At 40.3% G+C, this 25,913-nt stretch overlaps 1 protein-coding gene across 1 annotated transcript; it reads right to left on the bottom strand.

Moving 5' to 3' along the window:
- Positions 1–1,396: 1,396 nt before the first annotated feature.
- SERPINE3 (serpin family E member 3) lies at positions 1,397–23,484 on the bottom strand. The gene is given in 9 exon segments (XM_068395464.1): positions 1,397–1,472; positions 4,214–4,297; positions 6,653–6,739; positions 9,919–10,019; positions 11,089–11,287; positions 16,140–16,337; positions 17,636–17,869; positions 22,237–22,534; positions 23,359–23,484. Coding segments are annotated over 9 exon segments (1,368 nt in total). The 3' UTR covers positions 1,397–1,431.
- Between the last annotated feature and the right edge of the window lie 2,429 nt (positions 23,485–25,913).

Here is a 25,913-nt window from a genome sequence, read left to right as displayed (position 1 = left end):
CCATCAATAAAAACTCTATTTTAATCTTTGTGTAGGATTGACTACAGTTTTTATTGGAATGGTTCATTTTGCCTTCCCTTTCCAGAGCTGCTGTGTTCTAGTATGAGTGTTAAAGAGCGAAGAGCAGTTTTGTATCACTGGATATTCTGTTCTTAGAGAAAGAGTGAAAGGAAGCTAACGCTGAATCGCAACTACGGTAGGATGATACCCTGTGCCCTTGTGTACTTTGCACTGCACTATTTGGTGACTACCATAACAAACTGATGTACTGTATGCACATCCACAGCAATGACAAAACCCACAGTTTCATGAGGATACAATGTAGGAAAGTGGGGGTCAGTAGCCTTTGAGGAATGCTGCACAGAGTTTTTCTGTCTCAGAGGTTTTTACATGTTTACAAGTGCGGGAACAGCCAGAAGGTGCTGCTGCTTGGACACAAAATATCACTGAATGCTTTATTCGCTGTATTTTTTATCTGTGCTAGATGCTCCTAACTTCTGGAAAGCTTTGTTTGATTCAGTGGGAGCAGCTCCCCTCTGATGCTTTTCCTAGGTGTCAGTGGTTCGCAATATTCACCCAAAATCTTTATGGGCATGGGTTTCAGGTGCTTGTGCTATGAGCTGCTGAATCTTGTACTAAAACATTCACTGTATCCCAACTTTTGTCAGGATGCTGAAAAAAGCATTTTTCTAGATGCTTGTAGCCTCATTCGGTGTTCTTCAGGAATGTCCATTCTATGCTATGTTCATTTAAAAAAAAGAAAAATAAAAGGTAGTAAAGGTAGTACTACTACCTTTTTTGGCCATAATATTTGTTTGGTCACTGATTGAGTGGGTATTTCTGCTTCCTACTTGTCCTGTCAGTTTTGAAACAGCTTCTCAACTTGGTTTCCTTTTCACAGCATTTTGATGCTTGCTTGTTACCTTACTCTCTCAGCTGGATTATATCCACATCTGGAACCAGACTGAACTTCAATTTTGTTCTTAAGTTTTTGATTTCAGGACAGGGAAATAAAGTTGTGCTTGAAAAATAACATATATCACAAAGTTTTCTTCTGGGATGCTTTCTTTCAGGTGTTCTGCATGCTCAGCAACAGTCAGGCTGACATTAGCCTTGGTGAAGAAGTTAAACAGAAGCTGTTGGCCCATATTCTTGAACATTTATGTGACAAAATATGTTCAATTTTTCCTCAAATGGTTATATGCTTACTATCTTTGCTGTAGTTGTGGTGCTAATGATTCCTAGACAGCTGTAAGTTTCCAATAGTGTGTAGAAAGTAATAAGGTAGTGGAGGATTTTCTCACTCTTACTCTTGCAAAAGTGATATTGTTTAAAACAGTGTTTTAATAAATACATATAATGTAGCCTTTAATTTCATTGAAGGAGAGCTCATCATGGGAGGAACAGAAGACTGTATTTGTCTAGTGTTTGTTATGAAGGATTTGTAACTCTTCCTATAAAGAGTACTGAACCTGTAAATGAAAACAATATTAACGTTATTTCAGTTTGGGACCCCATTTTCGAAGTGTAGTACAATTTAAATACATAAATTAAGCACGGAACTAGCAGATTTGTGATCATTCATTGCTTGTATGGAAAAGCCGACTGCAATTGCATGCTTGCCTTAGAATAATTTGAACATTTCTGTATTAAAAACAAAAAGGCCTTCCCAAATAGTTGGTAACCCAAACCAGAAATTTGCCAAAACCTGAAGCTTACCCAAGCCATTGGCTAAAGAATCACTTCTGAACTGAGCAAAACAGCCTAAATTCATTCCTTTGTGTTGATATTGTAGTTACAGAAGAAATTATTACAATCCTTTCGATTGCCTCAGGTGAATCAAATTTGTGGTTCAGTTTGTATTGCTATTAGCTTGCCTGCCCTTCAGAAGGAATGTGTTCAAACCTGAACTTCAGAATAAAAACCCCAAACTTTTTCAATAATTTCAAGCAGAATTATGCTATTTGAAGTCTTGGAAAATACATTTCTGCTATTACTAGAAGACTGATGCAATGAAGATGTTTAGTTTACATAAAGATTCATTGTGAACTTTATGAGGATAGCAAGTTTTAAGTACCTCTAGTAAGGTTAATAAAATGTATTAAAAGCAGATCTTGTTTACCCTTTCCCCTTTTCATACCTGAACAACTTCAGTCACTAAGTCTGAACAAGCAAAATGACTGAATGTTTTCAGTTTTCACTTTTTGCATTAAAAAGCTTAAATTACAGAAGTGTACTTCTGATTTTGAGCTGATTAGAAGGTACATATTTTGTTATGCTTCATATAAAAATCCTGTTTTACAATCTGATTTCCTTCCTATTTATATAATTTATCATATACTGTAAACTGAGCAATTTTATTCACCAAAATCAGTTTGTTCTTAAGCTTGAAGAATCTGTGGCTCAGGTGTCATAGATCGGCTTTTAGTGCCTTTTTTTTTTTCTTAATTCTGCATTTGCCAAGTAAAAATACTTTTATTCACTTGAATGGTAATGATTGCCAAAGCATATTTAAAACAAAATCCCCACCAAGGTAGTGCTTTTTTCTTTAGAAATATGTGTTTGCATTTTGGTCAAAACACAACATGTGAGGAGGATGTTAGTTTCTTCTCCCAGGTAACAAGCAATAGGATGAGAGGAAACGGCTTCAAGTTGCGCCAGGGGAGGTTTAGATTGGATATCAGGAAAAATTTCTTCACCGAATGGGTTATCAAGCATTGGAATAGACTGCCTAGGGAAGTAGTGGAGCCACCATCCCTGGAGGTGTTTAAAAGTTGTGTAGATGTGGTGCTTAGGGACATGGTTTAGTGGTGGACTTGGTAGTGTTAGGTTAATGGTTGGGACTCGATGATCTTAAAGGTCCTTTCCAACCAAAACAGTTCTATGATTCTATAAGCAGTGTTACGTGCACAGGTATTCACCCACTAAGAGAAGAGAGTGTCTTGCTTGGAAGCAGATAAGGAAAATTATTCTCCTCAGTTTTCTTGCCAGGCCCCAGTGTTTTACTGAACACTATAAATGGCTATATGTTCCCAGGAAATCTAAACGGATGTGACCCCAGTTATGAGGAAACTTGGTGGTTTGAAGGATTTTTAGGAAAATACTTAAGGTGCAAATTTACTGCATTGCTAAGAATGGTAAGAGTTGTTGGAGGTGGCCTGATGCTTCGGAGGAGCAAACACCTGCTAAATGGTGCGTAATGCAGTTCTTCTTTATTATTGCCAATGAGGTATATGGTGTTTTCCTTTGGCAGAGATTCTGGAGTAACTTACATGATTGGACATCTGAAATGAGACATACAGTCTAATACTGAAGCCAGAGGAGCACCGTAATGCTTCACTCTTTCAGATATGCTCTGCAGTTTTGTTTGTTTTGGGGGCTGGGGGACTTCATTAGCAAGAAAAAGAGTTACCACTTGCAAAAGAAACATGTATTTTTTGGCCATTCCTTGCAAAAGTGAAGGTAAAAGTCAGGCTTTTTGCAGAGCTAAGTTACCTGGTTACATACAGTGAATATCCATGGCTTCTGATAACCTGAATATCTCGAGGATACTAAGTAGTGAAGAGTCCAGATGTGTAAAACTGTCTCCTCAAAGGTGTTGCTATTCAAGATGGGAGGGAAGAGAAACTTGCTTCTGCATGTTCTGAGCTGTAGCTGGGCAAAAGATTGTTGGTCTTCAGAATTTCTGAGATATGCCCTTAGAAACTGCTGAGGTAGGAATCGATACAGGGAATTTCAGGCCCTGGAGTCCTGGTGCCTACAGGCAGAAGTCTGTTTACTGTGTGCCATCTGTGTAGGCACGAATAAGTTTCATTTATAGGGAAAGATTTATATTTTAACTTCTTCAGATATTAATCTAGCTGATCCAGCCCATTTGTAATTGAATTGCCATGTGGAGGTCAGTTCTTAATCCTGGGGCATTTAAGATCTCTAAGGTCTTTCTAGTGCTTGTAATTATGGTAGAAATCTTTTTGAGCACATACTGCATATATATAGAAGAGGCTAATCTGGCTTCCCTCCCTTCTATGACTATCATGCATTATTTTTAAATAAATTAAACTGTATTCTTTATGCTTGAAAACGCCTAAACCCACTGCTTCCATGTGTTGAAATTTTCTGGACTGAAGAATGACATGCTATTTACAAACAACTTCTTATTGATTTCAGTGCTGCTTGTCAAGGATTTTGCTGCTGAAACGAAGAGGATGTGTACCTGTGTTAGCTTGTCTCAGGAAAAACGTGAATGGTCTGTCTGCTTTGAAAATACGCGCTCGAGATCTTTTTAGTAACACCATTGCTGTAATGCAACAAAGAAAACGTTAGTAAAATGTGTCCATTTTCATTCCATCTTCTGTACCGTGCCCTCGAGCTCTTATGTTTAGTACTATGAGCTTTGAGTTGCTTCTCTGCTTGAAGAATAAAACAATGATTTTGTCTAACATTGAAATCAGTCTAGGTGAATGAACAAGTCAATGTTGTGAGACTACATGCAGATGATACCTGTCTACTTTGTTGCTGAAATGAGTCTGTCAGGCTTTGGATTTCAAAGGTAATACAATTTTTGTTGTTGCCACAGCCCTAACTCTGCTGAAGTCATACCACGCTATTGCCTAACCCGTTAGCCAATTCCTAGCTATGCTGTTCTGGTAAAAAAAGATAAGCAAGGCACAAATGTAGTCCCTTTTTAAATGGGAGACAAACACCAGAGAAATACCTACGTCGTCCTGGAATTTCTCTGTCAGAGCTCTCAACAAAACCTAAGTATCCTCAAATCTCAATTTATGACTATCCTTCCCCTCTCTGGTTGTGGGTTAATTATTAGATTAAATAAAGAGTCCTGAAGAGTTATGGTGGCTCAACAATTATTCAAATACATCTTGTTTAAATAAATTCTTCCTTATGGCTATATAGTATTAAGAATACATTGTCAAAAACACAACAATACTAAAAAAACCCAGATTTGGGTTACTCAATTGAAAATTCAGTAAGACTCAGTAAAACTAGTTTGAGTGGCACTATTACAGTGGCCTTAAAAAAAGTGCCTACTTCAGCGTTCAAGCCACTGTGTGACTAGATCCAGAGCTTTTAAAGTAAACGGTAAACATAATTATACCTTTTAAAATCAGCTTCTTAGCTTGGTCTGACTGGAGTTAAGGGAAGTTTTGGCATTGGTTTCAATGGGATAAACATCTGATGTCTGATTGCTCTTACCCGTAAGTCTTTGGTATGTAATTGAAGGCACCTAAAAGCTTTTATTTTGTATGGGAATTACCAGAAAAAGTATAAAAATATTCATGCCCCAGTAGAGATGAAAATTGTCATAAAATTTTAAACTGTACAGCTCTGCTGTAAGCTTAACTTAGTTATGTCAGATTTCACTGTACACCTACACATGCATAGCATGTGTCTTATGCAGAGTTGCTGCTAGGGGAATACTACACCAAATCAGGTACGCTCAGGTTCCTTTTGGCATTGTGACCGTGGGATGTCTGCAGTGCACTTCACAGAGCAGCCCAGCATCGGGGGCACTGCAGTAAGATGCGCTCCAGTGCTCTCCCTACGTGCCTCTTGGATTCCTTTCTGAAAGAAAGGAGGACAAGGGGGAGAAATGGGAGAGACACAGATCTTGCCCTGATCTGCAGTCAAGGACCACCAGTGTTTGCAATGTGCACGTGGAGCACATCAACAGTCAGCACAGCTCAGGGAAGCAGAAAGGCAAAATGTGGTTAACGAGCCTTCTGCTGTGCTGATGTTTGAGCAGCGTAAGCACATGTTCCACTTCTGAAGAGAAGCAAGTGGCAGTAATGCCTACATAATCCCTGCAGGGCTCTAGGGCTGCCGCTGCCTTTCACGCTGACTTGTAGCATCTCTGGAGCATCTGAGGCTTCCAAAAGGGAAGCAAAAAAGCAGGGGCTGCCTTTGGTAAAGCTTATGTGACAAAAGAAAAAAACATGTGTATTGCACAGCTCAGTAATTTCAGTTCCCTTGGTTTATGTCACTTGTGATGAAGGATTCCTATTGAAATATCATTCAGCTTATGAAAGTCATTTACTGACTCTGTAGTCCCTACCTGAGATTTTGCTCTCAATCTCCCCACTCAGCCAGCCCCAGCTGCTCACATGGAAGTAATTTGTTAGCAGAAACTACTGCACACGAAGTTCACACCTCAAAGTACATAAGAAACAAGCCTGTCTTCATTGTCATGAAGTCAAAACTTCCCTGTCATGACCTTCAATGCTACCAAAGAGATCACCTTCAAAAAACAAACCCCATGATGGTTCAGGAGCTATGGACAAATCATTAGTAACCTTTTTTCATTCTTTGCTTTTCTGATCTTAGCAAACAGATTTGACCAACAGAAAAAGAAGCTGTTTATTTTCTTAAATTGGACTTTCACTGGGCTGGTAAAGCTGGTTTTCATTTGAGTCTTTGTATATTAGTCTAAGATCAAACATGGGAAGGGGAGAGTTTTAAGAGTTCTTATGAACAATTAAAAAGGTAAAAGGAAGTGGGTTAAACATAAAAGTTTAAATTTAAGTTAAGCATACATTTAAAAGCTACCATGCTTTTTTTTTTTAAATGAAAGACTAGTAGTTGTTTCTGCAGTGATAACCGTCAGAAGTGAAAAGTGAAGTTTGTATATTTGATTTACCTGTAGCGCCTGATGCTTTCGTACCATCTTCTGTTACTTCAATCTCTGCTTTGTGAATAGCTTCTGAAATATAAAGACTACCTTGCTCTGCAAAAAAAACCAGAAATGAATGCTAATAGTTATTTTCTGAATTCCATTGTGAACACCATTTTTTTTTCTTAATTCAGAATGCTTTTACCTCTTTTCTGCAGAATCTAAGGTATTTCACCTGGGCAACTAATTCAATGACAGCATACTGAATACAATACATGTCACATTATTAGCTTTTCTTCTGTTGCAAATTCCTTCAACTGATTCCTTTACTACATCATGTTTGGAAAGACAGCACAGTATAAACCTGCCTTTCAATTGCTTTTTCTGTATCTGGCTTTCACATTAGAAGATCTTCGGTTCTAATTTTGACTCAGTTCCTGATTTTCCGTACGTGTGCCTAATATGGGTGAGCATAGACCGTCTGAACAGGTAAGCTAGCTTGATATTAAGGACTTCTTAGCTCAGCGTGTAGCTGAGACAGTATGACTACATGGCTTTTGGACCAGCATCACCTTATGTGCAGGCAACTTGGAGCATAAGCTAAAACGCTCATGTGTGTCTTGAATCTATCTGCCTTTGAACACGTCCTTTGTCAGAGTGCAGCTTGCTTGATGACCTCAGTGCCTCTGACTTCTATGTGAAACATGGATCCCACTTTCAGACAAGCAGTGAAGTTCTTAGGAAAGAATCACTACTGTGAACACAAAGTTGGAATATTTTTCTGCTTAAAGGCATTTCTGCTATTGACTCCCCATCATTCAGACCTGCTTTCTAATCTAGGGGAGGGGGAACAACAAGATTTTAACTGTGTTTGTATTGGTGTAAACCTGGAATTGTTGTGAGGTGTCCTCACGTTTCTGCTGGTGGAGCCAGCTGCAATCTCACCCTCTTCCACCGATGTCCAGTGGTGGGAGCTGGGCTCAGGCTACAGAACTCCTCTTTGACACAATATAGGAACACCTTTAAAGTGAGATAACACACGAGGAAGGCGACATAGGTTACTTTAGGGAAGACAGTGTGTCTCAGATCTCTCTCTTGCTGACAGAGGGAGGCAGGTCCCTTGCCATTGTGAGTAGGAATGGACATATTTGACTGCCTCTTTGACTACAGAGGGCCTTTTCAGGGAGCCTTAAGTCACCGTTGTGAATATCCTCTTCTCCCTCATTTCTACCCATGTTCACCTGTTCTTTCATCTTTATGACTTTTTTCCCACTATGTGGACAACAGTGGACTGAATGCTAAATGTGAATTACTAGTCTGAGACGTCTCCCAGGTTGTGGTGGAAAGCAAGGTTACATGGTGAGAGTAGAAACTAGTTACAGTGCGGACAGTGAATGAATACTGAGTCAAGGAACTATTGGAAGAGAAACTGCAGAAAAACTGCTCTTCAGGAAGAAGCAATGGGACTGTGACATAAAGTGGAGTTTGGAAAAAAAATTAATTTCAGAAGAGTACCAAGGAGAGTGTGACAAGTCTGCTTCTCCCAGGCTGACCGCAGAGGGTAGAAAGCAGGGAAGGTTGTGAGGTTTTTTCTTGTCTGAATATGAGGATCGAGTCTGACATGTAAGTGAAAACAGGGAAATACTGAAAGAGCATTTTTTCTGTTTATATCTGAATTTTGTTCAGTCAGAAATCTGGGATGGAAACAAGCAAGACAAAACTGGGGAGAGACAGAATTTTTAAAATTAGATAAATCTAACGTATTTTGGAGGGAAAAAATAGAAGCTTTCAGGCATAAAGAAGTTATCCCAGGTCTGAAATGAAGTAATACATTTGTTTGCTAAATGTGATCTCAGAGTAAATATTCTGAAGATTATGGCTTCAGCTTCATATGGAAGAGGAACCGAAAAATTACTTGTTCTTTTTCCAACTGTATCTATTGGTTAAATAAAAGGTAAACCTTCCTTATAAACTCTGCCTCACATAACTCTTAGACCATCATAGCTATAACCCTACTATTAGGATACATAACTGAGTAGTGTAAGAGTAGAACTGCGAAGGGCCTCAACATACCCTTTAATCTATAACCCTGCCACAGGCTTTAACAAATACTTCTTACCCTGTATGATGTGAAGCAGAAAGCCACTAAGTTGCACAGGAAAGAAGCTGCTAAATGAGATCGTGTATGGTGGAGTTCATTTCCTCAAAGTATTTATCTTATTTAAATAGATGTTAACTTTATAAAATGCATCCTTGTGCACTTTATCACTATATTAACATTTGCTTGCAATAAACAAAGCAGCAGGCTTTAACAAATAAGAGGGCAGTAACAAATTATTTTTTATGCGCATCTCTTTGCAGTCTATGTACTGCAATAAAAAAATGCTATGTTCAATTTTAAAAGGGGTATAGAAACCCCGTAAGTAATGTGCCTTCTGAGGTTCATCCCAGAAAAGCAACTTTTCTGTAAAAGCAGGTTTGTCTAAATGAATTTCTTATTGTCATACCTCCATTTATTTACTCACATGCACAAGAATTGCATGAACTCTCTACATTTCTAGGAGCAGCTACCGCACTGAGTTTTTGCTATGAGCAGAAATGACTAAGTTGAAATAATTTGTGCTGCTGAGAGTAGTAAAAAAAAAAAGAAATAGATAATTTGGATTATTTTAGTACTTAATATTAAATAGGGATAAAAATTTTCCAAGGAGCGGGATAATTTCAGACTTCCAGAACCAAGACAATATACAATCGTGACACTAGTATTTTAGCAAAGAGAAAGTATAATTTAGTCCACTGGTCACTGGATTAGCAAGACAACACAGCACAGGCATATGCCAATATCGTTTGCACCAATATTGTTTGCGGTGTCAGGAGTTGGAATACCAACTTGTTGGACCAGCACATCCCTAACTGTTAAATGACTATTTAAAAACACAAATAGGAATGCAAGTTTTACTAGATTGTCCTAAATTTCTGAATAAATAACCATTTCCCAGGCCTACGCTGTCTTCACAGTTTTAATCATAAAGAAAGAAGGGGGGGAAAGGAAAAAAAAAAACCAAGACCCAAACCAGCCCTGTCCCTTTCAGATTCCTCTTTCCTACAAAACAACAGCTCAAAATACAGTTGCCAATAATAAAGTAGAACAATTGACTGTGAATTGCATTTGAGAGTTTCACAGAGGAAGAAGTGCAGCCAGTTCAGAAGGCCCAGGTCTACTGAATCATTCAAACATAAGAGTCTACAACTATTGGGTCAGTGGTCATTTTTTATTCAGTCAAACCTCTTACCTGAAATACCTTTAAAATTAGCAGTGATGGGATCAAATGCGTCTCTAATTCCCAAGGCAGAAAAAACTGTCTTTAGGTCAAAAAGGCTTTGAATACTGAACCTGAAATTAATATGATAGATTTTATTTAAATGTGGAATTTGCAGTTTCATAGAGCTAAAAGGTGGAACAAGTGCAATTTATTTCAAGCCTTTGTATTTCATCCATCTACTTCTGTATGAGCCAAATGCCTTCCGTCTGATTAAGTGTACTTTGCAGAAAAGCAACTCATCTTCACCTGAAGATGTTAACAGAAGGAATCCCTCGCCTCCATCTATTGCAATCAGACTGCCTCTCAGTCTTCTTGACCCATGAACTCTGCATTTCCCCAAGTCCCCTCTTTTTAATAATCTTTTTGGCTGTAGCAAAGGGCCCTTTGAAACATTTGCAAAAGATTAGCTTGGAGAAAAAGAATATTAATGTACAAATTGTTTTTCACTACTTGGTTAAGTTGGGGAATGTATTGTAAGAGATGTGTAATGAAGCGCTTCCCTGCTGATCCATACAATAGCTACAGCCACAAAAGGCCCTCCTGCACCTGATTCCTCCTGCTATGCAGTTTCATTTGAACAGCTGACAGAAAATACCACCAGGACATGTGCATTTGCTAGCAACAGCGAATAGCTAATGTGGAAAACGGATGGCTGAAACTTGCTTTGTGCACAGAAAGATGGGTAGGACGGGTGAGGGGCATCAAGTTCTTTGTAGAGTACTGTTGTAGTATACTAGCAAGTTGTAAAAATAAGCTATTGCATTCTTTTAGAGGTTATGTACTTAGTCTTCCTTAAGCAAGGAGAAAAACAGAGTGTGGGAAAGGGCCAGGAACATTACTCTCTTTTTAGATCTTTAAAGGATTGTTATACCCCAAACAAATTTTAAGTAAAAGCTGTACGATCAGTTGAAGTACTTGTTTTTTTTTAAAACAGTACAGAGCATACTGGAAAGTTTTGTCATTCCCAGCTCTCCTCTTCATGGCTTAAGAGAGAGTTAGAGCTTTTCTGATCATGTGTTGAACAACAAAACCAAAAGTATCTCCTCTGATGGTGTCTCACACATTGCTCACGTCAATGCTGTCACACAGAATTCTGACAACTGAAGTAGTGAAGACATTTGGAATAGTAACATTGCTTACCTAGGTAGAAAAATGTCCATCTTCATTCTCTTTAAGCTGTTGGCCCAGAGGGTTATAGTTTTGGCAGAAAAGTGAGACTCAATCTGGGACAAAGGTGTTCTTTTATGGCTGGGAAGCACTAGGAACATGCTGAGTTTCTCCCCCAGGTAGGGTAACTCAACCATGCTGAAAGCCTCCAGAGCTGTAGTATGGAACTGGCCTGTGGGTAGGCAAATATAGATCTTATTTTGTCATTCAAGTGGGGAAAAAACACCAAACCCACAACCCAAGCCTAGGTCAGCAGGTGCTTCAGAATAGCGGGGGTGGGATACAAGGGGTTGTCTCTAACACATGGGCTCTTGCAGCCAGTTCAGGTTGCTATTAACTCACAGCAGTGGCTCATCTGAACAGAGCTGACTGGGTGATATATCTCTCTTTCTCTCTATCTTGGCAGAAAAATGCCAATGACAGTAATAGCACCTGAAGCACTGTCTCAACAGAGCATGGATATTTTATTACTTTCTCATATAGTAGCTGTCCTCCTTGTTCAGAGTTTAAAAAACATTACCGAGGCAATGACAGTAGCTTTACAGTGACTGTTCCTGCAATGGTTGTTCTTTGAATTCTTACTGTTTTCTCTGTGATTTCCATCTAATACTTTTCACTAAAAATTCACTACTGAAAGAAATCACAAAAACAAAATGAGGAGTGTACTATTTAATTAACTGAAACCTACTTTGCCTCATGTTTCCATCTTTACTACCATTAAAAATAAGTTTTAACCTTATTTCAAGAAACAAAATAGCTACATTAGACAATAAAGTAGTTAGGCTTATACTTATTTAAGCATCACATTTCTTATTTTTTGAAAATCTAGGCACAAAGACCTATCAAAATCAGATGGAGGTTATAAAAACTAGTCTCAAAAGTAAAAGCTGGTTGGGCTTCCAAACTTGTAATTGGTTATGCAACAATTTGTAACAGCCATTTAAAAGCACCATTTTAATTCCTTATTTCGAAGAACAATTAATCCAAGCATTTCTTCTGTTATATAGAAGAACAGGTTCAATTATCACAATTTTACTTTGTTATTTTTTCATCTGTTAATCCAATAAATAGCATTTCCAGAACACTCAGCAATAGTTAGCAGGTCAGGAGTTAAATGCAAGTTGCAAGCAAATGGTTTATCATTGCCATTGCCACAGGCCACCCGAAATACTGAATCTACTCCCTCTTCACCCAGCTGTAGTAGTTGTATCTTCAGGGGTAGATACTCATGCTTATTGAGTCAGGGGTTATAAATAACAGAATATAGGTATCTCATGTTCATAATACCTAAATATTTACCAATAAATACATAGCTACAGGATGTCTCAAAGGTTTAGTGTACAACATTTGTTAGTTTTGCAGATCTGGATTAGATAGGATTCATTAAGTATCGATATTCTGCTAAATTAAATTTTAGTCTCTTAGATTAGCCTTCCCACCATGCAATGCAGAGAGGGAACTAGGCTGTGGAAACCACCTCCCAGCACATGGATCACTTTGCTGGGAAAAGACCTTCTGGTTTGTAACGTGCAAGCAGGGAAGATTTACGTTTGTAGTGCACTGGACATGAGTGATTTCATTTGTGGGCATGCTGATATTTTGAAGTCAGCACGTTGTGCACAAAGGTTATACAGTCCTTATTTGTTAATTAGAACGAAAAGCAAAGACTTGAGATTATTGAGTCAGAACATTTAGCCTTCTTTAACTGAGCTTATTTTGAGCATCCATAAGGATTACAGAGATGCTAAATCAGTATTCCAGTATCATTAACAAATTGCTTGGAAAAATGAATATGTAAAATAGCTGCAGTGTTTAAAAGGCATGTGTAAATAGTAATGTTGACATTTTCTTAGAGCAGTGTTAATTGTCCCCAGGCTAATTTTTTCTGCATGGCCATGTTAAAAGGATAAACAATGTTGTAAATGCTGTGATCGATAACAGGCTGCAGCTAATCTTTCTTGCTCTGGGTTTTGGATCCTGACGGAAGACAGCTGCTATCATTTAATGATGAAGGGGAGTTATCTCCTGCCTCTGTCTTGTACTGAAACAGTCTTTTTTATCAATTTCAAACTGACCTGTTAGAAATGTTTCTAGCATTTCTGGTGACAAGGACTGAATTGGCCCGATCAAATCGGACAATCAGCAAATTTTAAATGATCCCTTTCATTTTGACTTTCCTCCAAAGTCTCTCCAGCTGCAGAGAGCTCACACATTTCAGGCTGGTTGAAAATGTAATCCCAGTATTTTGGCTAACTTTCCTTTTCTGTGCAAATATTTAATGCTTCAGCTATCTACTTAATGATGACAGGATGGAGTTCTTGTGTTCAGGCAAATGGTCAGACAAGCACAACTAACTGTTAAACATCAAGTTTGAAAGGGCTCAGGAGCAAATATACGGTCAGTCAGTGCAACTCAGCTGCTGAATTTCTCGTCATTGGTCTTTACCCAAAATCTCCCTTTGTATAAGCACTGGCAGCCCCCTGCCTTTGGTTGTTTTAGACCTCTCATTTCTTTATCTCACTCTACTAAAAGAGAAAGTTCAGATAAAAGGTCTGTTCCTGACACACGGATGGAAGAAGAAACACCACAAAGAAAGATGTAACAGAAAGGACAAACTTGCAAAGAGCGGAAAAACTGATTCCTTAGCCAGGTGAATTATGATTCAGAGATCAAAAGGCATAGAAATAGCAAGCTGCCAACTGCCTGCCTGATGTGACTGTTGCACAGAAAAAGAAAATGTTTTAGCCAAATAAACAAGAGAAAAGGGAAGAAAGAATGGTGCTGCTGAACACTGTGAATTAATTTTTTTTTAGATTCATCCCAATTATTTTCTGGTACTGATGGGAAAGAAATAATCTAATGATATGGTAAAGGATAATGGTGAGGTTCCTAATGGAAATGAGGAAAGAACAGGAGGTATTACACCACCAGAGACAGGAACAAAGTTTAAACTACTTGAGAGAGACAAATAATAATCTGGGGCCTGAATGAGCACCACCCCAGAATATGAAAAGAACTTGGATGTGGAATTGCAAATAGGTCAGCAAAGATTTTTGATAGACTGTAGATTCAGTTGTTTCCCATGATGGGAAAACAGGAGTACATTTATCCAGAAAAAGAAAGTAATCTGGGAAATTTTAGGTCTTTGAGAAGTTTTAGAACATACTCTGGAGAAGAGAATAATCCAGTCACAGAGGAAATAGGAAGTGAGATAAACTGCAACATCAGGTAGACCGTAACAAAATAATCTATAAGCTTTTTTGACTTGATAACTAATCTGATAAAAAGGCATAGATCCAGCCATCTAGTTTTAAGTAAAGCATTAGACATCGTTTCACTGTGGCACTATATTTACAAGTAGAAGTGATGGCAATTAGAGCAAGAAATGAAAAGCTGCAAGCAGCCACTACAACGAGATAAGTTAAAAAAGAGGCTCCCTGGTTGAAAAGAGGTTACCGGTGGCTTTCCAAAGCATTGCCAACACTCAAGGCTTTCATCAAACAGTGAGGTTACCATGATGACTGGAGTGCTGGAAATCAAATGATGGTTCAAAAACACACACAAAAAAGGTATGTATCCATGGAGATTTCCCTCCCCTTGATTTACCTAGGACTCATCAGCTGGAAAAAAATGGAGAAAGAAAAAAGGCCCAGGTGGGGTCAACCTGACCTGATTCTGCGGTGTACTACACAAGGTATTTTTAGCAAGTCATAGAAATACTAAGAGCATTTTATTGATCATGTATATGGCCTCACTAAAAGTATTATGCACATTCCTGGTAATTTATTTTCAAGAAAGATTCATTTAATTTGGAAAAGTGCAGAAAAGGACTTAGTAGAGAATTGGAGTATCTGTTTTTTGAATAGTTTAGAAGAGCCTGGCATCTTCAGCTTAGCCAACAGGAAATTGAGAGGCAGCTTGGTGACTCACAAATACATTTGGGAGTAAATATCAAAGCTGAAGAGAAACTATTTAACTTCAAGGATAAAGCTGGCATGATGCTAAGAGATATAAATTAGCCTTAAAAAATTTAGACTTGGAATTAGGAAGGTTTTTACCCAAGTGCAGTTCTGAAATTCAGGGTAGAAGGGAAGGGAGCTTTTTATATTTTGAAAGAGATTGTAGAGCTAAATGGCAGAATTCCTGGTGATAGGAAATTAAGCCTACAGCATGAGTCCTTGTGCCAGCAACCCACATACTCCAAGCCTTTGAAAGGAGCATACGCTGTATTCATATTTTATACAAATAAAAATTTGACCTACATTTATACTGTTTTAAGCCCATGCTGAGACCATCCACTGATGTATAAGGGACAGAAAAATTTATCTTCCCTTTGTTGCAGAATTTGGCCCTGAAGATTTGCAGTTTTACCCTAAAGCCTTGGAGACAGGCCGTGACCGGAGACAGGCCGTGACCAGAGACAGGAGGAACGTGTGTGCAGTGCCGGTGCTCACAGTGTTACTATCGTCTCTCTGGTGCTCACACACTCAAGGGACAAACAATGGCTAGGCTGAGGGGACAAGAAGTTTCTTCCCCACCCCACAAATCAAATTGGTAGGGGGTTGACATAGTTTTAGTCTTAACTGCCCCTCTGTCATGAGTTCAGATGTGCTTCCTATGGTCCTCCCTTCCTAGGCAGCTTTATTTAACAAGCTCCATGCTATTGCAAAGGACTTTGCATACTGTGGTACCCTCAGTCTCTCCTGTTCCCTTCTCCTGGCACGTTATCTTGGTGCCCTTTGGTTGTGTGCTACAGCTGACAAGTTTGTTATTGATCTGTGAGGGATGGGGCATGGAAAGTAGATATTTTAGGAACCATTTTGAACCCAGGATCTGTTTCGTGATTGCCTGGGATTATAAGGAGTCAATTCAGTCACCAGGTCGTCTCTTCATCTGATGGAATTTCTTCTGAGACTTCTCCAAGCTGGGAAAATAACACATCTTAGTGCAGTAGCTGTGGAAATTAAATAAATAAAACTGTTCCATGTTGTACAATAGAGCAAATCTGTATCAAGGACAGTTACCGTAGTTAACTTCAGCTGTGTGATGCATTGTGGGCACTTTCAGGGCTGAGCCCTCCACCGTGGTAAAAGGTAACATCTGGGTATCCATAAAGGAAAACTTCTTTTGCCACGTGCTTTTGAAGTACATGGTGCTCACCAGGGCGACCTGGCTGAGCGGCGACCCAGCGCTCTCCAACGGCATGCCACGCACGTCTCCATCTGCAAGGAAAAGAGGTGGGGAGGAGGACACGTGCCATCCTACTTGCCCAGGCCTAAAGGCCAGGTCTGTGCAAGTAAATAAAGCAAGTCGGGACTGCTCTCTGTGCCTAAGAGCAAGAGGCACAACTCACAAGGCACTGTTAAAGCCTCTACCTTCCCCTCCCCACCTGTACAAGGACCTCATTGGAGTTGCCTGTTGGTCCATGCTCTCCCCAGAACCGAGCCTGAGTTGGTCTATGTTCAGCACCAGAGTTGTGACAGGACTATGCTACTTGCTGAACAGCGTGGATGCCAGCAGCCTGGTGCTCAGCACCATGCCCTGGCCCTAACTGTTTTCCCTCGCTTAAATGTGCCCACGTGTATCTTGGAGTGGGTTCATTGTTAGCACCAGAAATCCCTCATGAAATGGATTCATTATTACAGACCGCTTTATGAAGTAAATAAGTCAACTGAAGCTCATATCCTAATTCTCCCCCTCTCCTGTTTATTTGGCAGTTCAACTTGTCCTGCTTGGGGTATCTCAAAGATTTTTGAAAGTATGATCCACTTTTAATTCATCAATACGCATGTGAGCACCACAGTATGAACTCCCATTTTAGTACCTGCTTCTAGAGCAATATCTTCCTATCAGGAAGCTGGATCACTTATCACAGTTCGTTTGAGAAGGATAGAAGTTTTTTTCAATAGTAGCTTTAATGTGTGTGTTACATAACCTCACATGTTGATGGCCAAATTAACACTCACGTAACTTAAGCTGATGGGGCAAATCATGGATTGATTTGCTCTGCTGCTTCTGAAGACTTGCTTTTTCAATTATTTTTTCATTAACGCAGAATTTAATTTCATTACTTTTCTTGCTTGTGTGGAAAGTAAATTCTTTTTATTTCCCACTTTGACTTTTTAAACTCAGAATGTGACTGCTGGGCTTACAACCCTGTGTGTTCCCCACAACAGCATGAAAGCATTCAACGCAGAAACTCACTCCCTGGGGAATTTGGCTGCTCCTCATTAAAACTGAAAACACTGCAAAGGATTGCCATTTTAAAAATTAGAGGAACAAGGCCAAGTGGTTACCAACTGGATACTGCAAACTTACACTCACAGATTCAGACCTATTCCAGCTCTTTCCTCACATTAGAAATGAGCATCAGCACAAAAATTAGACTTCCTGGCTCTCAGCCTTGGTTTGGGCAACACGAGATGTGGCAAAAAACTTTATACTTGGTTAAATGCCATTTCTCTCATTCTTATTTTACATTTTATTCATGTGCAATCATTCTCATGGGTTGTTACGTTACCTCCAAGGTTACTGGTGATCCATTCCTGTATTTGGGCTGCAGTTCTATTGGGGTTGGTGAAGTTGTTTTGCTGCAGGCTGCTGTTTGCCCAGAGCGCAGCACGTGCAGCGAAGTGGGGCAAGAGCTGCACGCCAGCATCCACGAAGAAGGAACATACCAGCTGAACCACCGTGCCTTGGCTGGAGTCGGTCGCTCCTTCATACACCGTGTGCAAGAAATCCTGCACGCCTTGATCTGCCAGGCAAGAGAGAGGGGAAAACTGCAATTATCATGTTGAGGCTAAGGACAGCGGAGATTGCACCAAGGCTCAGCAGCTCTCAACTCCAGTGCTGACACTGGTGTCCTCTGAAAGTTAAAGCACTATAACAACTGAAGCACCCTTGACTTTATGGGGTATTACTGTCAAGGACAGTGATGCACTGGGGCATAGGACAGCCCTCCTCATGTTGCTGCAGAAATCACTCTAGTGCAGATACCACAAGCAGCTGATTTCACATCAGGGTCATGCCTCTATGCAAACACAGCTCCTAGAGTCCATAAAGAACTTTTTATTTTCTTTTAGGAACTCTCTGGGTTCCCATTAGTGAGACCTAGTGCCTCTGGCCGTGACTGGCTGAGCTGCTGATGCTGCAGTACTGCCGTCTCCTTCTATTATCGATGCCACCCACCCCAGGAAAGGCATCTCCCTGTCTGCCCCAGGTCTGTCTCTGCTACCCTTGGCCCTCATCTGTTGTCTGTTCCTTGAAGGATGGTGCCCAAAACCAACCCAGAATTGCAGATGAGGCATGGCAATGCTAAAAGGAGCTGATATGTTGCTTCATGTGTACTACAATTTACAAGCAACTCTTCCTTTTATACAACCCACAACAGTGTCTGCTTTTTTTTTGAAGTACAATTATATTTCCCGTTCAATATTCATTTTTTTAATTCCCAAGAACCCTCGGATCCTTTCTTAAAAACACTATTCTTTGGCTCATTTTCCCCCTATTTGAATGATTATTCAAAGCGGGAATAAGGCTGATTATTCCTTCTAAATGTAGAATTTTGCACTTGTCCTTATTGAATTGTGTCCTATTCACTTCATACATTTCTCCAGTTTTCCAGGTTCCTTTTAAATTCTATTCTGGTCTTCCAAAGTGCTTGTAGCAATTACAAGCTCAGTGTCATTAAAAAAATTCAGTAATGTGTTCTCTAGTTTGTTGTCTACTAATGAAAGTAGTTGAATAGCGCCCTGGTCTGCTGTTCCTGGGGAGCTCATGGTAGTTAGCTGGTGGTGGCTTCTGTGATGGATACAGGATTGAGGTGTGGGCCCAACAGGAAAATGAGACCTGCAAACTTAGAGGATCTTGTGTTTTTAAAATCACAAAGTTTCTAGCAGGCTCCCCTGAAGGGTGATTTAGCAGCCATTTCTGGCTGACATTATTTTGCTCGCTCTAATGGTTTTTGATGGGATGGTTAATGCCGAGGTGACCTCCTGAGGCCTGGGACTTGCACCCAGTCTGAACAATGTTTGTGGGCTCTCTGTCAAATCTCCTCAAACCTCCAATGTTCCTGGTTCAGCCCCCTTCCCATATCCCTTGTGCTTTGGAGGAGACTTGCCTATGCCCAGCCAGTAAAAGTCTTGTTGAGATTGTTACTTGTCTTTAAGAGGTTTTCAGCAGGTTCCTCCTTCTATAAATAAGTTTTTTGTGACGACTGGGAAATGTCCAGAGTGCTGCTCTTCTTCAGCAAGACATCAGTGCCTCTTGGCTCTGCGGGACCACCAGGACCTTCCTGATTTCCCCACCAGTGTCCCAATTTCTGTGTGAAATCTCAGCAGCTCACTGTTGTATATGAATTGCTGGCCACCGTCTCCAAGGTCGGTCAGTATTGTTCCCCTTTCTTCTCCAGATTGCTGTACATGGCTCAGGCCTGAAACCCTGGGGTGCCCTGGGCAGCTTACATGTATGTGGCTCCCCATGGTCATGGCTGGGCTTGCTGCTATGGGCTGGCTAGAAATCTTTGTTTTGACTCAAGGGAGACCTTAGGCAAAGGGAAGAATCACCCAGTTTCTCCAGACACCTGTGGGTGTAGGCAGTGCTGGAGGGAAGTCAAGCTGGGCTGCTGCCTGGGACAAGGGTGGTTTGGGGCAGCTAACTGGGGAAGTTCATCCTGCCTGGACCGGCGTGTTCCAGGCTGAGTGTCAGGTCAAGGGCAGGATCGCCGTGAACCTTCAGCTGCCAGCCAGGTCATCAGGAGACTTTTACTATACTGGTTCAGATTCTTGATGGGCTAAAGGGAGAGTTTCACGTCTACCGATTTCTACTACCTGAGAATCCAGTGTGTGTTTGCTGACCTAATAGGGCTCCTTTAATAGGCTGCAGGAAGACTAATCACCTATGGGTAGTTTGGTATTAAAATTTAGATCTATTACTCTTTAAGGGATAAAATATTGAAGTCCTTGAACAGATGTCAAGAAAACTCACACAGTCTGAAGTGTAAAGTGCTTTTCTCGTGTGTTTTGCATTAGTGCGGGAGCATTTGTCAAGCTCTGTGGAGGATGTGAGAAATCAAAGATGGTAAATTTGAAGCAGATGTTAACGTGAGGTGTGGTATCCTGAGCTTATAACTTCAGTCATATCAAAGTGCTTAGCTAACCAAAGTCCTGAATTCTTACTCAGAAAACAGTTCAAAATTGCTTTAAAATACTCTATCATGGATAAAATAAAACAGCAAGGAGAAAGCATTTTAAAGCATGTCATTTCATCTGTGCTCTCTAGAGAGACATCCCTTTATACGTTGCTTTTCTTAGTACTAGAATAAAGGTGAACAAATCTTCCAAACATTAAAAAAAGATTACAAGTGCATGTAAGAGCAGATTCTCCATGAACAGTGAATGAACCATCAATGTTTTCATTGTTTTCAGCCTGCTAAGGTTTTAACCACATCCTTCATTATTGTTTAAGACAGACCAACAGAAACATTAATGCAAACATCTAATGGAAGACAGTAATTTTATCAAATATGCATATATACGTGATTTGGTTTTACTCATCTGATAGGAAATTTGATCTAAGTATTTGATTTATTTATTTGATTTAAACTATTTGAGGAAGTGGTCTCCTCCTCCGTCACTGGAAATGTGCTGTTATAACCAATAGCAATAGATCCCATCCTACTTTATTTTCACATTCATGCATTAATATTACTGAAAGCCAAAGCTCATGTTGCTTGTGCCACAGACAACTAAAATGGAGGTAAAATGTCTGCTTGATCTGATGTGCCACATGAGAAGAAGGCAGCACAAAAGAGCTAGGAGGCCATTAACAGCCTCTGCACTTCTCTTTATTACATTTTGTGTGGAGATCTGTGCCTGAATTTCACTGTGCAATATTATTCTTAAGGTTCTTTCTTAATAACTGGACCCCTAGTGACCAGAAGTGTCAAGCGAGGTATAATCTTTGTATGAATTAATGTTGTTTAAAATTACCCTACTGAATTTACGGAAACAGGAGTCTTGTAGGCAAGACTTCATCATATGAGCTGCTCATAATATAGATGCACTGTCCTTGTGTCAGTACCTGCAGCTGTATCTGTATATAGCAGCCAGAGTTCGCTCTTACTGCTGTGTTGGTTTTGAATATCAATGCTGTATGGAATGGGAATGGTGACTAAGGCAGGTTACAGCACAGGATGATGAAATTGCTGTAGGTTTTATCTTTAGTCTTCATAGAGTGAAAGTAAATTTTATGCTGAGAAATAGCAGTGTCATTGCTATACATAAGTCTTGTAAGCAAGCTGCAAATTTTGAAGATGAGGCAGTCATCTGCTTTTCATAAACATTGTGCCCATAATGTAAAATAGTTTTCGAAGTGCGATGTGAGATGGTAGGATAATCCAGAGCTAAAATGAAAACAACATCCTTAAATTCAGCTGACTTGATGCTGGATTTTGAGACATCTGCCTTTTCCACATCCCTTCCAGATTCCCAGTGAGTTTTATTTTAGCCGGCTTTCAGGGAAAGATAAGATGCAATTGCACCATCCATCTGTCAATGTATATCTCTCTCTGCCAGTCTCCTTCTAATAACTTTTCATCTTTTTGGCCAGTTGTAATAATGTTAGAAAAAGGTGCAAAGTCTTAAAGATAATTCAATTTCTATAGGTTTTGTAAAATTTGTTAATGGGATAGAAGAGAAAGCATAAGTGGGATAGGAAGAGAAAATGACTGTCGTCTGCCTGGCACCTCCTCACAGAGGACATAGGGGAGGCCAGGACACAATGGACACGACGAACTTCTGGGAAACCAGGAGCAGTTCTGTGGTTCATGGAAGTAGCTTCTCCAGATGTAGTTGTATTCAGTTGTATTTCAGTGCAGTAAAAGAGCAAGCACTGATCACGAAAAAAGAGGAATAATAACATGTGTATCAACTGCTCCCTTGAGTTTTCTTTGTCCAGCTGGTACCTGGCTATCAAAGATGGAGAAAACACTCCTAAACCACATCTTGCAGTGAGACAGAAGACAGAAGTTTAGTATTGTGTGCAATTGCTGTCTCCTTAGTAAAGCTGTGGATTTATTGCAAAATGTAAGACAAGAAGTATGTTTTTTAAGCAGTACGTTACCGTGAATGTTGTATCCTAGGGCATCCTGCAGCTCTGTAAGCGTATTTCCTTGAGCTCCGAACTGCAGCAGCTCCAAAGAAACAGCCACGCTTGCTGGAGAAACTACCAGATTGGTTCGGTTCTCTGCTTCAGATACATGCTGGTAGAGATTGATGGCAAATTCAGTCTTCAGCTCTTTCAGCTCATCATAGGAGATGCAGTTGCCTTTGGTTAAGCAGCAAGCAGACAGGATAAATACAGAGAAGAAAATGGCCAACATGAAGGCGAGCTGAGAACACTCTCCACCAGCTAATCATACCTGCAATTGATAATACATATACATTTAGAAAAGTAAGAGGCTGAGCTGACAGGAACTTTCTCTTTCCATCAGTGTTAAGATATCACTTGCAATAGTAATGATCACTGTTAAAATACTTGTCCAGGTCTACTCAGTAGCTATTGTCATAAAAAAGAAAGATGTAGGGACATGCTGATGACTCTGTTGACTAACAAGAACTGAGTTTTCCAGAATGCTGTACCATATAGGACGGTTGGCCATTACAGTGCGAGGAGACACAGAGCCCCATGGTTAAAAACTTATCTACCTGCACGTATGATGGGACACCTTAGTGCAGTCCCCATGCTGCTGAGTGCCCACAGCTCCTTTCTGTCCCCAGCAGAAAAGGGATCACATCCAGCACTCCCAGAAGGAAGGACACCCCTTGTGAGGTGCAGGTATCTAACTGAAGGCTCCAGGCTGGGCTTTAGATCCAAGTTTGCAAAAGGCTGGCTTCAAATTTCCCCCTTCCTCCACCCCAGATATTCCTTCTATGAAATTTATCCCAGTGAAAAAAGATTGTATTTGCAAAAGGCTCCAGAGCTTGCAGCACAAAATCACTGCTTCACATTTTTATGGGAATTCAAGCATTGGTCAAGGTTATATTAAGAGACAATTAGATTCATATTTAAAGGAATAATGCTAAAATGACAGAATAGCTTTCTTTACAGAATTTCACCTTTTGAACATAGTATGCAAGTATATTTTTAAAAATACTGCACCTTCTTTCACTTCAGGATTTCCTACAAATCTTTCTCCATGCCCTTTGCTCTAGAGAGCACCTCTAATGCCTTGTATTTACTCACAGTTAGCTCTGTTAAATTGTCTTGCCTTTCTGTGTCCTTCTGGGTGTCTGAATGGAAGCTGTCTATGTACGTCTTGTCTCCTTCTTTAATAGGTAGTGGAGTAAAGACTAAGTCATGAGACTGCATTTAAAGGGATAGTCAGTGATCAGAGTCTCTGTCGGCGATGTCTGTACCACTCTGTCCAAATTCCTGTAGGCTACAAGCTCTATGGAGAGCCAGGCAAAGCAGCATGCCACTGACCAGCAAATCCAAGGCAAGGAACAAAAAGGTACACATGGAGATACAGTCAGCAACTTCCTTGCAAGCCCTGCTTGAGCCTCATGAGACTTGTGACCTGCTGGTACCGAGCAAGGCATCTCCTATCTCTCTTCCCACCCCCCTCCTTCTTTTATATGAATTCCATTGATTCCTCCGCCACAAAGGGGAAGAGAAAGGGCTCTCTGTGTACCAGGCACACAGCTATTTTTTTCCCCCACTTTGAAACCTCATTCAGAAATCCCATGCAATTAAAATGTCTTTATTTGCCATTATTTTTTTTAATGCCATCCCAAATAGCAAGATTTTCATTCACTCTTTAGTTTCCAGAAGGAAAGAAACAACAAAGTGGTGCACTTGAAGGAGATCGAATGGGAAGGGGTCGCTTTGAATGAACCAGAAGCAGAGGAGCTGTGGTTATGACCGTTTTAAAAGCAGTTTCAGCTGTTTATGGCTTTCTTCATGTGACAGGATCAAATCCTGCCCATCATATTCACAGGTTCAGCCTCACATCTTCACAATGGCACCTAAGGCAAGTGAGGTTTTGGCTTAAAAATGTGGATAAAACGGCAGCTTACTGATCTCCATGGAGTTTGACATTATATATACACCTAGCTATTTTACAACATACGTTCCTGTTCCAACCGGGAAAGAAAATATGGGGAAAAAGGTCATCAAAAGTAAATAATAGTGTTTATGTGCTACTGTTTCATCCTTAGTGAGGAAGGAGCAGCCACGCAATTGAATTAGGGCTGAAACAATCATGAAGCAATGGGCCTCCCTTCATCTGCACTTGTGCTGTTCCTCTCTTTCTGCTCTTCTGAGAAGATAACAGAATCGACACTGATACTGAGGTCTGCCTCAGGATCCTGGGGTTTAGACCACATTCCTGCTAGGACGGATGAAAGGCAAGGGTTTGGCCAGTCCCAGTCTAGTACAACAGGCAGGGGTGTAGTTTTGCCATGGATTTCAATGGCAGCATCCTCATGCTGAGAATTACATTTGGGTTTAAGAGTTTTGCTGAATGAGGACCTCTGCTGAAGTTACTATTAATGGTAAGAGGACCCAGTATACATGTGATGTAGGACAGCATAGTTTCATGGGAAAGAGGGAAAAAAACATTCTAGCTCATACCTTATCACAGAGAGGATGTAGAAATTGGGGTGTGTGTTTGTTTCAAACCTTCCCTCTCTGCATCTGATTTAGGAAAGGAAAGCTGTGGAGGAATCTTAGCAGCAAAAACAGTTTTTGCAGACAAGGAGAGATGACTTGACTTAAGAAAACCAAAAATGAATCAATGCTGTTCAAAGCAGCCATGGGGAATAAAAATGAGCTTTACATATAAAGAATAAAAAAGAAGATCCATTAGTGAATGATAGAAGAATAAAAGGCAGTAGAGTAAGGAAGAAGGAAGAGTCAGTAAAACTAGCTGTGGCTAAAAAACAAGTGATGAAATACTGGGAGGAGGGTACGAACATTTATCATGACAAAGGCCAGATCCAAAAATCTCATGTCCCTTCAGTTTAGCAGCCTAAGTGTTAAGTTTATCTTCCCCAAAGTGGGATCCAAAGCCAAGAACTGTGTGTCCGAGGAGAAGCTGGTGCCGCAGGGGGGTGAGTCTGAAAACTGATCTTGCCAAGTGAGCCCAGGGAGCCAGGAGCTGAGCTGTCTATGTGAGGGTAGTTTGGGGCATAACCCTGGGGCTGCAAACCAAACAGGCCAATTACAGAAATTTCAGATCAAAAATAGAGGTGTCCTGGACCTACAGAAGTGTTAGGATTGGGCCGCTGGGAAAAAGGGAGTTTTTGACTCTTTTTTAGTTTTTTTTTAAGAGTCTTTAAACTTGTCTGTGTCCTACCTTAGGCATCACGTCCTTCTTTGAGTCTTAATCTGGATATGCATCACAAGGTACTGAGGAAAGTACTGATAAATTTAATGGCAATCATTTTATTTTTAAAATGCTGGAAAGGCTTTTAAAAAGGAATGCAATTGTTTAGTCCCCAAGATAACTCTTCAAAGACAGAAAGGGGCAGAGGTAGAATTTGTATTTTGAGAAATGCTTCTTGACAGTGACATAACTTAGACTGCCTGTGAGGGAAGTGAGGAACAGCACAAAATGAGGATGTCTGGGTGTGTGGGTAGGAGGCTGGAGCACACGGTGCTGTGCCTCTGTGGAGCTCCTCTGGGTGTCTACAGGAGCACCTCTGAGGGATTCAGAGGGAGCTCAACCTCTCTGTCCCCTCACTGAGCAGAGAAAACCACCACTGTTTGAGATAGAATACAGCAAAGAACTTCCTGAT

The sequence above is a fragment of the Nyctibius grandis genome, chromosome 2 (genome assembly GCF_013368605.1).
Source record: "Nyctibius grandis isolate bNycGra1 chromosome 2, bNycGra1.pri, whole genome shotgun sequence".
Taxonomy (NCBI): domain Eukaryota; kingdom Metazoa; phylum Chordata; class Aves; order Nyctibiiformes; family Nyctibiidae; genus Nyctibius; species Nyctibius grandis.
The sequence above is the reverse complement of the archived record's forward strand: the minus strand, read 5'-3'. Positions and strand labels throughout refer to the sequence as shown.